Source organism: Nomascus leucogenys, chromosome 10 (assembly GCF_006542625.1).
Source record: "Nomascus leucogenys isolate Asia chromosome 10, Asia_NLE_v1, whole genome shotgun sequence".
Lineage (NCBI taxonomy): Eukaryota > Metazoa > Chordata > Mammalia > Primates > Hylobatidae > Nomascus > Nomascus leucogenys.
In genome coordinates this window covers 55,612,192-55,625,920 of record NC_044390.1, presented here as the reverse complement: position 1 = coordinate 55,625,920, position 13,729 = coordinate 55,612,192, and the positions used below count along the sequence as shown (strand labels likewise).

Genomic DNA, 13,729 nt, shown 5'->3' with positions numbered 1-13,729 from the left:
TCCTTTATCTGCCTTCCAGACCCATGGCCTCCGTGACATGAGGAGGGCCTAGGAAGATGCTCTCACTGTGGGATTGGGAGGTTGCCAGGGGTGGAATCCGTGCTTCATTGAGAAGCAGGTGCTGCCTATAACAATTGGGTGAATACCTTTTATCGAATGCCTTTAACTATGGGTCCTCTCACTGTGTAGGGAACTTTATGTCCATTTCACAGATAAGAAAACAGGCTCTTAAGAGAATGAAGGTCTAAGGTCACACAGCTGGTGAGAACTTGTGTACATGGCCCTCTCCATGAGACTTCTAATTAGGGGAGAATTTGGGAGAGATGAATAGGGCTTGCGGGGCAAATGCCTAAGAATTGGCAATTCTTAGTGGGCAAAGAAACCACCAATTTCACTGAAATAAAGATTTTACTGGGCAACTTCATACTGCCAGAGTGGTTGAGACCAGCAGCTCCACTCCCCACTGTAGGCCAAGTAGGGCTAAGGCAAGGTCAGACACCTCCCTAAGATGGCTATCTCTCTGCTCCCAGACCACGTGTGATGAGGCAGGATGGGCAGCTCAGGTGGTGTCTCCATTGAGGCAGGGTGCTTTGAGGGCCTGGGGCTGACTCCAAGACCCCCGCGTCCTTGGAGAAAGCTGCAGGCTCTGGACAGCATCCCTCAGCTGAGCCTGAGTTCTCTCCATCTCATTTAGGCGGTGCTCCTGGGGAGGCAGTGGCGATAGGGTTCAGAAACCAGGAGAGGGCTGCACAGCAACCCTTGCTCCTGCACCGCCCAGACCTGCCCTAGGGCTCAGATGGCAGTCTCACCAGGTTTTTCAGGCTGTGCCCTTCATTGCTTGGAAGGTTGTGCTCTGAATCAAACTCTGAGCTCCTGTGGGGGTCGGGGAATCGGGGCGAAGGTCAAAGGCTAGGGAAGTCCCTTCCAGCTCCTGATTGGAGTGCCAGGGATTCAGGGGGCGGAGCTTGGAGTGGAGGCGGAGCTTGTTCAGACTGAAGGGCGGGGCCTAAATATGCTTGAAGAAGGGTCGGACCAGAGACTGGAATGGTTGGAATGATAGGACCTATCAATCATCCCTTGGAGGTGGGGCTTGGCCAGTCCTAGGTGGGGTCGTGGCTGGGCTGGAGGGAGTGCCCAGGCTGAGATATCTCAGTGCCCGGCTCAGCCAGGTTGGGAGGGGATGATGGAGGGGTGGGGCCTGGATGAGAGAATCTGCCAGGGTCCTAGGCCGACCTTCGTGGGGTGGGCCCACCTGGGGGCGGGGCTTGCCAAGAGGGACAGCCTTATTGGGGCGGGGCCAGGCTGGGGCTTGGTCGTTTCGGGGAGGGCCTGGTCAGATCTAATTGGATCGGGCCCACCTGGGGGCGGAGCTAATGGAGAGGGCTGGGCTCACTTAGCACGGAGCCTGGAGTCCAGATCCTGCAGCTGGCCCCGCAGCTGCTCCTGCTGCTCCGTCAAGGCCCGGATGTGGGTGCTGAGCGACTCCACGAGGCGGGACAGCACTTTCTGCTCCTCACGCAGAGCGGCCACCTCGCACTGCAGCTCTGCCAACTGTGGTGGGAGAGCAGCTGTAATCTGACCCGTCGTCCCGCCCCTGTCTCTCCCCGGAGACCCTGACCTCCCAGGCCCAAGCGCTCAGTGTCATCACCGGCCTGCCTAGTTGGGGAACATCCCTCCTGCGGTACAGCTGGGGAGACTGAAGCTCAGAGAGGGTCGGGCTAGGCCCGGGGTCACACAGCGCAGCGAGCTGGGTACTTGAACCCAGACTTGCCTGGCCCTTCAGTCTTCCCCAGTCGCGTCCCTGTTCCCACTCCCCAGGCGCGGACCTGGGCCTGACCTTACCTTGTTCACAGGTCGGTGCGTGCCCAGTGCCTGGTTTCGGTCTTGCGGCTGGTCCATTTGGCGCTGCCAGGGTACCGACGGCTTCCGAGGCAGCGAGGCGGAGTCCCGGGTCCAAGGCCGGGTGCGGGGCGCTGGGCCCGTGCTCAGGGAGCCTTTGGGTCGCGGCCAGGGCCCCGCAGATTGGCGGCGGCGGGCAGGACGCCGGACCGGGACACTCTGCGTGCGCTGCACCGGCCGGGGCCGCCGCAGGGGCCGCTCTTCGTCCGGCCGTGGCCGGGCCCAACTCTCCGAGCGGCGAACGCTGCGCAGAGACTGGCTCTTGGAGATGAGAGGGGTGTGCTTGGGGAGGTCCCGGGGGGCCAGGAAGCCGGGCTTCTCCCCTGCGGAGAGGCTAGGGGTGGGATGGAGGATCTCAGACCCTCTACTGGCCCCTGAGACGACTCCATCCCGACCTGACCGGAAGTGACCTCACCCCCAGGTGAACTTGTCCTTTCTTTTTTTTTGAGACAAGGTCTTGCTCTGTCACCCAGGCTGGAGTGCAGTGGCTCAATCATAGCTCACTGCAGCCTTGAATTCTGGAGCTCAAGCTATTCTCCAGCCTCAGCCTCCCAAATATCTAGGACTACCAGCACATGCCACTACACCCAGGTAATTTTTTTTTTTTTGGTAGAGATGGGGTCTCCCTATGTTGCCCAGGCTTGTCTTAAGTTCCTGGCCTCAAGTGATCCTCCTGTTTCAGCCTCCCAAAGTGCTGGGATTACAGGCATGAGCCACTGAGCCTGGCTCCTGTCCTTGACTTCTGACTATAATACTGTCCTCTCTATGACCCTTGACTTCACTCCACCCTAACCTCTCATCCCTGACCTTAAACACACTGTGACCTTTGACCCGACCCTTTCTATAACCTGTGATTCCAGTCTGACCCTAGGCTTGACCTCTGCTCACAATGATCCATCTTCACCTCTGACCCTGTCTGAGCCCTGCTCCTTCCTCTTCTCACCCATCAGACCCCAGACCAGATTGAGGTTACCTGGAGTGGACCTGGGCCGGGGGCGGTGGGAGACGCATTGGCACTGACACGAGCACAGGCTGGCCCTCCTCGATGGCTCGCAGGATGGTGGGCAGCGGTTCCAGGGTGTCTCGGGTTGTCTGGTGAGGCATGCAGGACAGAGACTGAGCAAAATCCCCAGGGTCAGAGTCTCCCAAGCCTTCTTGCCTCCCTACTCTGGGTTCAGGCCATACCTGGTCAAGCTCAGCAAAGATTGTACAGAGCTGGGCATGCAGGACAGCTAACTGGAGGGCCAGATCGCCACTGCCCTGGTAACCACTAGGTGCAGCATCCACATCCACCATGGCCACCTGGTCCAGGAAGCATTGCATGGCTGGTCCATGTTCCTCCAGGAAGCTATTCATGAAGCCCATGTAGGCCTCCTTCTCGCCGAACCTGGATCAGGGCCAGGCTGAGTGGGTCAGGTCAGGCACCTGCCACCCCCACACTCCCAGCATGGTCCCCACACCCCTAGCTTCCCAGCACCTACGGGGCACGGTTGGCGAGGTTCTGGATGACCTTGGCAATCAGTGTGAGGGTGCGGGCTGGGCCAGGTGCTGGATGGTCTGGTGCTAAACCAAAGAGGCTGGGTGCCAGGATGGCAGGGCACAGGAGCCGCAGGAAGAGGGAGGCACACACCAGTCGGGGGCCCAGCACCTCAGAGCCACGTTCTTTGCATGCTTCTCGCCAGCTTGAGAACACGATGCCCAGCTCCGCAGGGAACCAACTGATGCAGAAGAGGCAATGAATGGTCAGATGGGGAGGCTATGGGCATAAAGGTTAAAATCATAAGGTTGGGAGTCCTAGAAGCACTGCATGATTGGTCCATGATCCTCCAGAAAGCTATTCATGAAGCCCACACAGGCCTCCTTCTCACTGAACCTGGGGTCTGGGCTCCAGGATTGGGAATATCTGAGATAACAATGCTTGGGGTTATGAGTTAGCATGGGGCCATGGCTTATGGTGTAGCTATGGCAATCTCTGGGGATAATACTCTTATAGTTGGGGGTACAGGGTCACATGAAGACAGAGGTTATGAGCTTGGATGTACTTATAATTAGACATGAGACTGGTGGGCCAGAGTACAAGATATAAAGTAGGATTGGGGCTCTGGAGGTCACCTAGGGTCAGAAGTCACTTGATTGAAGTCAGGGATTAGGTATGCAGGTTAACCTAGGGTCAGAGGTCAAGGGATTGGAATCCCAGGTCTCCTATGAGCAGTTGCATGGGATTTGAGGTGGAGGGTCACTTAAAGCCAGGGATCATGGACTTGGGGCATCATCTGATCATAGGATTGAGGTCCTATGTTAACTGGAGCCAGTGGCATGAAATTGGGGATATGGAATCACCTGTGGTTACAGGACAAGGAATTGGGTATCAGGTTACTTGGGGTCAGTAGTGATAGGGTTGCATGGTGATAGGGTTGCCAGATGTAGCAAATGAAACTTCAGGACATCCAGTTAAACATGAATTTCAGATAATGGAGTAATTTTTATTTATATTTTTACTTTTATTTTGGACAGGGTCTCTGTCAACCAGGCTGGAGTGCTGTGGCATGATCATAGCTCACTGCAGCCTTGAATCCTGGGCTCAAGCGATCCTCCAGCCTCGGCTGGGAATACAGGTGCATGCCACCATGCCTAGCTCATTTTTAAAAAGCTTTTTGGAGAGAGGGAGTCTTGCTATGTTGCCCAGTCTGGTCTTGAACTCCTGGGCTCAAGCGATCCTCTTGTCTCAGCCTCCTAAAGCATTGGGATGATGGGCATGAGCCACCACGCCTGGCTCAAATGAGTAATTTTTTAGTATAAGTATGGCCCCAATTATTGCATCAAATTTAACTGAGTGTCTCCTGTATTTTATCTGGCAACCCTAAACTGGAGGTCGGGGCTAGCATGGTAAGCAGGGGTGGGCTAAGGTGCTGGGGTCCTGATTCTCACTCGTAGGAATGGATAATGGTTTCGAAGACCTCCTCGCAGCTGTTCCGAAGTCTGGCCTGGTGCTCTGGCAGCTCCGAGGCTGGACACTTGCTGGGGTCCACTTCACAGTCCTCAGTAGAAGCACAGAGACGCCGCACAACCTGTCCTGCAGCCCAGCACAGCCAGATATCGGCTGGGGCCATGACCACCAAAACCTGCCACACCCATCCTCCAACCTTGTCTTTAGGTTATTCCGGAGGCACCCAACGTCTTGGGGAGCTCCCAATTGTCCCCAGGATCCTAGCCCCCCCCCAACACCACTCACTACCAGAATCCGGGTTGCTCAAGGACTCCTAGAACTTCACCCAGGTCCCCTAGCTCACCAGTAGGCCGCTGACATGGACTCTCCCCCAGCTCACCCAGGGTCTCCTGGAGGTAATCCTGTGCCACGAGCTTCATGTACTCATCGATAGCCTTGGTGGCCAATGTGTTTTCCCGGAACAGCAGCGCCTCACGGCCTCCACAGCGCGCCAGCTCCGCAGTGCCCAGGTCAGTCACCAGCGCCTAGGAAGGGCAGGGGGTCAGGTTGCACCAGATGCAGACTGAGTCCAAGGGAATTCGGATCCTTGGCTGGTCCCTCACACCAGAGGCACAGGCCCTGCCCCTCGTAGCTGATGCTCAGACCCAGTCCTTACTGCTGGGGCTCATAACCGAGGCCGGAACCTCTAACCTTCACAGCAGAAATTTAAGCCTTTTAGCGCTGAGGTTCAACCTGGGCCCCGCCCCTCACGCGTGATGCTCAGGCCCCTCTCGCAGCTGAAGCTTAGGCTCCGCCCTTCAAGGTGTCCCGCCCCTTGTGGGTGATAATTAGGCCCCGCCCCTCACAGCTGAAGCTCAGGCCCAGCCCTTCAAGGTGCCCCGCCCCTTACAGGTGCAGCTCAGCCCCAGCCCCTCACAGCTGACGCTCAGGTCCCGCCCTTCAAGGTGCCCCGCCCCTTACGGGGTGATGTTCAGGCCCCGCCCTTCTAGGTGCCCCGCCCCTTAGAGGTGATACTTGGACCACGCCCCTCACACCCCTTCAAGGTGTCTCCCCCATTACAGGTGCAACTCAGGTCCTGTGCCCCAACTCCCGCCCGAAGCGCGTTATCGGTCTACCCCTGGTAGCCCCGGTCCGCGCTGTCGCGGTGCCGCACCTGCGCCCGGCCGGTGGCCCGCAACACGCGCACCAAGGCTGCCGCCAGCTCCTCCTTGGCCTGCGCAGGCAGCGCGGGCTCCAGGGCTCCGCAGAGGCTCGCATAGTGGAAGGTGAGGAACTCCGCCAGCTCCTTGTAGCGCTCGGACGGCAGCACGCGCAGGCGACGCGCCCGAATCCGCGCCCGCAGCGCTGCGCCCGCCGGCGCCCCTAGCAGCGGGAACCAGCGCTCCAGGCCGGCGGCAGGCGCGCGTGGGGCGCCCAGCTCCTCCAGCGCCAGGGCCACGCGGCCCAGCACCGCGCTTCCCGGGCCCAAGCCGCGCAGCCGCAGCGACAGGCGACGTGCCGGTGGCAGCGCCTCGAAGTGGAAGCGCTCGGCCCAGAAGAGCTGGCCTGGGCCGGCCCGAGGCGCCGTGCGTGCCAGCAGCGCGCCATCCAGCCACAGCTCGGCGCGTACGCCGGGTGCCCCCGCCGCTGCCCGGGGAAGCCCCTTCGCCTCGTGCACCCACACGCTCAACCATGTCTCTTCCCGCTCCACGTTGTCCTGCAGATGGGAGTGGGATGGGGGGAAGCGTTTTGGTTTGTTGGCACCCCAAAGAAGGCACCGCAAGTGAAGCGTGGGGCCTCAAACCTGTTGCGTCGGGCCCCTAGGGAGATTGCTGGGCCTTTGGGGAAAGAAGTGAAGCCACGGGAGTCCGGAGGTGGTTACGCGGAAGTTTTCTAGCTTTTCTGGGCTCTCCGGGAGAGTTCGGGGCTCCAGGGCATAGAAGAGTAGTACTGGAGTAAAGACTTCGCGATTGCCTGGCAGGCAGGGCTTTGGGTGCATATGGGGCCCGGAGTGGACAGAAGGGGCGGGTCTGATATTCCCGGGGCTGGTAATAGATGGAAGGGGAGTCTTGGAGCCGTTGCAACGATGGAGGCGGGGCAGGTGTGTTGGGGACGCGGGTTATGGAGCGAGATGGCTTTGGGTAGAGTGGAAGGGGCGGGCCCGGCCTGTGGGCGGGGTCTCCGTGTCCCGCTTTTCTGAGGGCAATGACCTGGGTGGGCTGGAATTGGCGACGAAGGTCCTCGATCCAGCGGTCTCTCTCAGCGGCCGAGCGACAAGAGAAGCAGCGGCTTCCACCCGTCCACGTTACCTGTTGGGATGGAGAATCCAACGGTGTGATCCAGGCCAAGGGTGAAGCCAAAGGGTGGGAGGTGGGACTGAGGTGGAACTGAGGTGGATTGTCTGCACTTACCTGAAAGCAGTGGGGCTCCCCCAGGAGGCTGGGGTGCAGTGGCCGGATCTGCACATCCCGCTCGGCGCCCAGGTCCAGTTCAGAGAGTGTGGCCAGCGACTCCCTAGAACCCAGAGCACTGGGGGGTCTGGGAAGGGGGCGGGTGAGCACGCGGTCATTCCTGCCTCTTCCCCATCCCCCATAGCCTGAAGGGTAGAGGAAGGCCAGGAAGGACTTGGATCCAATTCGGATCCCGTTTCTCCCCTGTGCCCCCTCCCCATGGCACCTCCTTGCTTTTAGGATAAACTCAACTCCTGGTGACCTGCATGACCAAGCTGAGTCCAGATGTTGTCACCTCATCTCCCTCCACCTAATCCATCACTTTCTGAGCTCCAGCCTCCCTGGCCTTGTTTTATTTTATCCTATTTATTTATTTATTTATTTAATTTGAGACAGAGTTTTGTTTAGTGCAGTGACTGGATCTCGGCTCACTGCAACCTCCGCCTTCCAGGTTCAAGTGATTTTCCTTCCTCAGCCTCCCAAGTAGCTGGGATCACAGGTGCCCATCACCACGCCTGGCTAATTTTCTAATTTTTATATTTTTAGTAGAGATGGGGTTTCACCGTGTTGGCCAGGCTGGTCTTGAACTCCTGATCCCAAGTGATCCACCCGCCTCAGCCTCACCAAAGTGTGGGATTACAGGTGTGAGCCACCGCGCCCAGCTCTATTTATTTATTTATTTATTGAGATGGAGTCTTGCCCTTTTGCCCAGGCAGGAGAGCAGAGGCACAATCTTGGCTCACTGCAACGTCCACCTCCCAGATTTAAGCGATCCTCCTGCCTCAGCCTCCTGAGTAACTGGGATTACAGGCATGCGCCACCATGCCTGGCTAATTTTGTATTTTTAGTAGAGATGGGATTTCACCACGTTGGCCAGGCTGGTCTTGAACTCCAGACCTCAAATGTTCCACCTGCCTCTGCCTCCCAAAGTGTGGGATTACAGGTGTGAGCCACCGCAGCCAGTCCTATTTATTTTTGAGGCAGAATCTTGCTCTGTTGCCCAGGCTGGAGTGCAGTGGCATGATCTCTGTGCACTGCAGCCTCAACTTCCCAGGCTCAAGCAATCCTCCCACTCAGCCTCCCCAGTAGGTGGGACTACAGGTGCCCGCCACCATGCCTAGATAATTTTTGTATTTTTTGTAGAAATGGGGTCTCACTATGTTGCCCAGGCTGGTCTTGAACTCCTAGACTCAAGCAGTCTGCCCACTTCAGCCTCCCAAAGTGCTGGGAGCCACTTCACCCAGCCCCCTTGGCCTTGTTTTAGTTGTTTCTTTCGGCCTCTTGGCCTTTGCACTTGTTGTTCCTTCTGCCTGGAATGCTTTTTCCACCCCCCTGTTGGCCTAGTTAACTTCCATCCACCCTTCAGATCTCAGTTCAAGGGTCCCTTCCCTAACCCTCCCAGACCAGTTGATTGACTTAGCTCCCATTTTAGAGTTATTGTGTCAGACTTTGCCCCCACCCTGGCTCTGTACTAGATCATTCAATGTCCCCAGCATCAACTGATGTGGGGCAGAACACAGAGGCCACAGGGGGTGTTTGGTGTAGATTGGAATGATATACAGGAGGTGGAGAAGAAGGGGCCAGTGTTGAACCCCAGCCCCTCCAGCCTCTCATACACCCTTACCCATCCCGGGACTCCGACCTGGCCTTTTTCTTCTCTTTCAGCCTCTTGAGCAACCCCTGTGGGGAAGGGAATGTCAGCTGGACAGAAATCTGTGCTCCTTCTTCAGCTGCTTCCCTCCCAAGATATCCCAGAGGATCTACTGGTCTTGGAGGACCAACACCAAGCTCAGGCTGTATTAGCAGGAATAATAAGAGCAACCAACAGCTCCTAATTCTTTGTTTGTTCATTTGTTTTTTTAAGACAGGGTCTCGTGCTGTCACCCAGGCTGGAGTACAGTGGTGCAATCAAGGCTCACTGCAGCCTCAAATTTCTGGGCTCAAGTGATCCTCTTGCCTCAGCTGGGACTACAGGTGAATGTTACCATGTAGAACTGGGGACTTGCTATGTTGCCCAGGCTGGTCTTGAACTCCTGGTCTCAAGCAATCCTTCTGCTTCAGCCTCCCAAAATGTTGAGATTACAGGTGTGGACCGCTGTGCCTGGCCCAAACTCCATTTGTAAAGCATCAATCATATATTCTCCTACACTATTCATTTATTTATTTAAGAGATGAAGTCTGCCCATGTTGCTTAGGCTGGTCTTGAACTCCTGGCCTCAAGCAATGCTCTCTGCTCAGCCTCCCGAGAAGCTTGGACTAAACTACAGCTGCGCACTGCCCTGCCTGGCTCCTGCACTCTCTATTGGCTTCCCATAAACAACCCCTAGAGAAAGGTTATTTCATTAGCTCCATTTGACAGACTGGGACTCTGAGGCCCAAAGAGGGTCAGCAACCTGCTCCAGATCACCCAGCAAGAGTGCCCTTTCAGCTCTGAGGGTCTGAGAGTCTTGGCTCTCCCCTCTACCTCCCCCCTTCACTGGCTGCCTTACCCGAACGTTGTGGACCTGGTTGGGACCAGCAGTCTCTGGGTCTGTCTTTCCAGGCATCCGATCTGTGGGTAGTTACGGGTGGCAGGTTGGGGGGTTGGAGTCATCTTAGATTCTGCCCCACTTTTAGAGCCTCCTAAATGCCCCAGGCCTTTCCACCCCTCAAGCTTACCTGGATCCCTGAAGTTCCCCATGGCTACGTGGATGCTTCCCTCGGAGCTAGCACTTCCCACCCGGGGCCTTCGAGGACCCTGTTCTTCCGCAGGAGTGGGTAGTCAGAGAGGGGAGGCAGGCAGGCAGGCAGACCGAGGGAGAGGCAGACACCTTCCCATTATCCTCCCTCCAGCCCCTGCCTCTGTTCTGCCCTCCTCCTTTTTCTTTCTTCCCTGCCCTTTCCCAGGTGCCCCCTCTCACCTCCTCCTCTCCTCCAAGCAGCACCAGCTTCCCATCAAGCAGGGTGAAGCCCCCAATGTCCCAGACAGGCACGTTGGGTGTGGGGGCCTCGGGGATCTGTGGGGTAGGGGGCTCCAGCTCTGGCTCTGGCTCCAGCTCTGGGAAGAAGAGGAGGCACTGGGGGACTTAAGGGACGTTTTCTCTCCCTCAGGCTACCCTTTCCATTCCCGAAGGCTCATGGTGGGTTCCCTCCTAGGTGCCCCCCACCCCAGCAGCCATATCGGACTGTATGACTTTGGGCAAGATTTCATCTCTGTCTGGGCCTTGTCCCCACTAACCATGGGTAGCAGACACAGCTCACCTACCATGTGCCCAGTTCCTTGTATACCACTCCACACACCTTCTTGCGTTGAATCCTCCAAAAGCCATTCAAAGGGCTATGATAACAGGCTCAGAGAGGTTGAGTGACTTGCCCAGGGTCACACAGTTTGTGAGTGGTTGGGCTGGGCTTCAGTCACAAGCATTCTTCTCTCTCTCTCTCTCTCTCTCTTTTTTTTTTTTTTTTTTTGCATTCTTCTCTTAACCAAGACATTATGTGGGTCCAAGAGGTTAAAAAACAGGACAGGGGCTGGGCGAGGTGGCTCATGCCTGTAATCCCAACATTTGGGAGGCCGAGGTGGGGCAGATTGCTTGAGACCAGGAGTTTGAGACCAGCCTGGGCAACATAACAAGATCCTGTCTTTAAAAAATAGCCTGATGTGCCTGGGCTCCGTGGCTCACACCTGTAATCCTAGCACTTTGAGAGGCCTAGGCGGGCAGATCACCTGAGGCCAGGAGTTCGAAACTAGCCTGACCAACATGGAGAAACTCTGTCTCTACTAAAAATATAAAGTTAGCCGGGCATGGTGGCACATGCCTGTAATCCCAGCTACTCAGGAGGCTGAGGCAGGAGAATCTCTTGAACCTGGGAGGCAGAGGTTGCAGTGAGCTGAGATTCCGCCACTGCACTCCAGCCTGGGCAAGGAAGTGAGACTCTGTCTCAAAACAAAAACAAAAACAAAAACAAATGGGAATATAAGCAGTGAGAATTGAATGAGCTTCCAGGAAATAGGAGGGCTGAATTAGCCCTCCCAGATTGCCTGTCTGTTCCCTTGTTTTTACCACCAGGAGCAATAAATGATAACTCCCGCTTATTAACGGATCACTTAAAATATGTTGGGCCTGGGGCCAGGCGCGGTGGCTCACGCCTGTAATCCCAGCACTTTGAGAGGCCGAGGCAGGCGGATCACGAGGTCAGGAGATCGAGACCATTCTGGGTAACACAGTGAAACCCTGTCTCTACTAAAAATACAATAATTAGCTGGACGTGGTGGCGGGTTCCTGTAGTCCCAGCTGCTCAGGAGGCTGAGGCAGGAGAATGGCGTGAACCCAGGAGGCGGAGCTTGCAGTGAGCCGAGATCGCGCCACTGCACTCCAGCCTGGGCGATAGAGCGAGACTCCATCTCAAAAAAAAAAAAAAAAAAAAAGCTGGGCCGTAGGCTAGTGTTACATTCCTGAGCCCTAATTCTTGTGATATCCATTACTCTTCTAGATCCCCCTGTGTGACACTTAGTACCATCTGTCATTTTTTTTCTTTCTTTTTGTTTTTCTTCCTTTGAGACGGAGTCTCCCTCTGTCGCCCAGGCTGGAGTGCAGTAGTGCAGTCTCAGTTCACTGCAGCCTCTACCTCCCAGGTTCAAGCGATTATCCTGCCTCAGCCTCCTGAGTAGCTGGGGGTACAGGCATGTGCCACCATACCCAGATACTTTTTTTTTTTTGTATTTTTAGTAGAGACAGGGTTTTGCCATGTTGGCCAGGCTGGTCTCGAACTCCTGAGCTCAGGTGATCCACCCACCTTGGCCTCCCAAAGTGCTGGGATTACAGGTGTGAGCCACCATGCCTGGCCCATCTGTCATTTTCTTGTTGATGGATTTCCTGTCAATTCCACTACACTGTGAGCTCCATGGGGCAGGGAGGGTGATCTGTCTCTTTCACTAGTGTGTCCTCAGTGCCTAAATCAGGGCCTGGCACATACAATAGAAGCTCAACAAACCTCTGCTTGAATAAATGAATGAATATGAGCAAATAAAATGATATACTCTCCAAAATGGAGATCATTATTCTCACTGAACTGATGGAGAGGCTGAGGCTTAAGGGCCCAGAACAAAGACGGAAGCTAGGAGGTAGGAGAGTAGGAGGCAGGCTGAAGATGGATATCCAGGTAGGAAAGGATGGGCCTGAGCCACTGAAGGAGAGACCCGTTGGGGCCAAGAGCCATTTAGCTTCTGGACAATACCATCATGGGTCTACATTCACTGTTCCTTCCTCAGATGGACCCTCTGCCCACAGGACCCTGGCAACTCCACCTACCCTCTTTAGGGGGAAAGAGGGAACAGGGTAGCTGGGCCCCAGCGGCTTCCTGCTGGGCTTTCACACTCCCCACAACTTCCTGTGTCTGTAGGGTTGATGCTCCGGAGGCAGACAAAACCTAAGCATCCGGCTTCCCAGCCCGGCCCAAGCTCAGGGTGGGGGAACCATGTACCTGGGGCCTCCTGCTCCGGCTCTGGGTCTGGCTCCGGTGGTGGGTTCTTATGCCTCCCCCAGAGGGCCTTGGAGAGTCGAAGGCGACTGGTCCGTGACTCCTTGGGAGGCGCAGATAGGACCCGACGGAATATCGAGCGAGGGGCTGGCTGGGTGCTGACCATGGGCTCCTGGTGGCTCAGGGCCCTGCCCCAGCCAGCAAAGCGGCCCCAGCGGAACCCTCCAGCCCCCTTCTCCCCACCGCCCCCTGTATGCCAGCGGTAGGAAGTCAGCGGAGTGGTGGCTGTGGGCTGGGTTTGGGAGGTCCGGCTTGGCGACGGTGGGTCCATGGTTGGGGGGGGGTCTCCTGGGGGACGAGAGAGTGACAGTAGTGCCCAGTGTCTGTCCACATACTGCCCTCATCTCGGCCCCCTCCCCACCCTCAGCTCTGCCTCCAGGAATCCCCCTGCCCCCACCTCCACTCCCTCCCTTACCTTGGTTTCCTGACCAGCCCCAGAATCAGCAGCCGTCTGCACCCCGCCTGGCTTCCTCCCTCGGAACCCAACTCCACGTGACCCTCTCTGTCCCACCCCACCCCGCAGCCAGGCTGGGAGGGCACAGTGCGGGCAGGATGCTGGAGGTTCGGGGGAGGAGAAGAGAGGAGGTGGGTTACCAGGCTTCTAGCAAGAAGGACCCAGACTGCCTCCCTGATGGGGAGGCAGCACTTGCCCCTCTCTCTGAGCCTCGGTTGCCTTCTGCAAAATGAGTACAGGCTGAACAAATGCTGGTGAGAATACAAAGCACCTAGAACTCTAATCCACAGTTGGCCGGAGTGTAGACCCATTCGCTCATGTTGGGAAATGGTTTGGCAGGATCTACCAACACTATTAGCTGGATCTTCTCTGACTCAGCAATTCCATCGCTAGGTAGACATCCAATAGATATGCCCCCCACAGTGCAATGCATCATGGCTCCACATTGGAAGCAGCCCAAGTACCCATTAGTGGGAGAAGGAA

At 56.5% G+C, this 13,729-nt stretch overlaps 1 protein-coding gene across 1 annotated transcript; it reads right to left on the bottom strand.

The window, feature by feature from the left end:
• Positions 1–389: 389 nt before the first annotated feature.
• RASAL3 (RAS protein activator like 3) lies at positions 390–13,282 on the bottom strand. Its single transcript, XM_030820564.1, has 18 exons — positions 13,208–13,282; positions 12,736–13,080; positions 10,176–10,312; positions 9,934–10,012; positions 9,765–9,826; positions 8,900–8,955; positions 7,237–7,363; positions 7,036–7,134; positions 6,000–6,542; positions 5,226–5,370; positions 4,828–4,972; positions 3,381–3,617; positions 3,085–3,286; positions 2,873–2,991; positions 1,843–2,233; positions 1,394–1,551; positions 810–873; positions 390–703 (listed from the first exon to the last, which is right to left on the bottom strand). Exons 2-18 carry the CDS (start codon positions 13,061–13,063, stop codon positions 560–562), a joined length of 3,036 nt encoding a protein of 1,011 aa, XP_030676424.1. The 5' UTR covers positions 13,064–13,080; positions 13,208–13,282; the 3' UTR covers positions 390–559.
• Between the last annotated feature and the right edge of the window lie 447 nt (positions 13,283–13,729).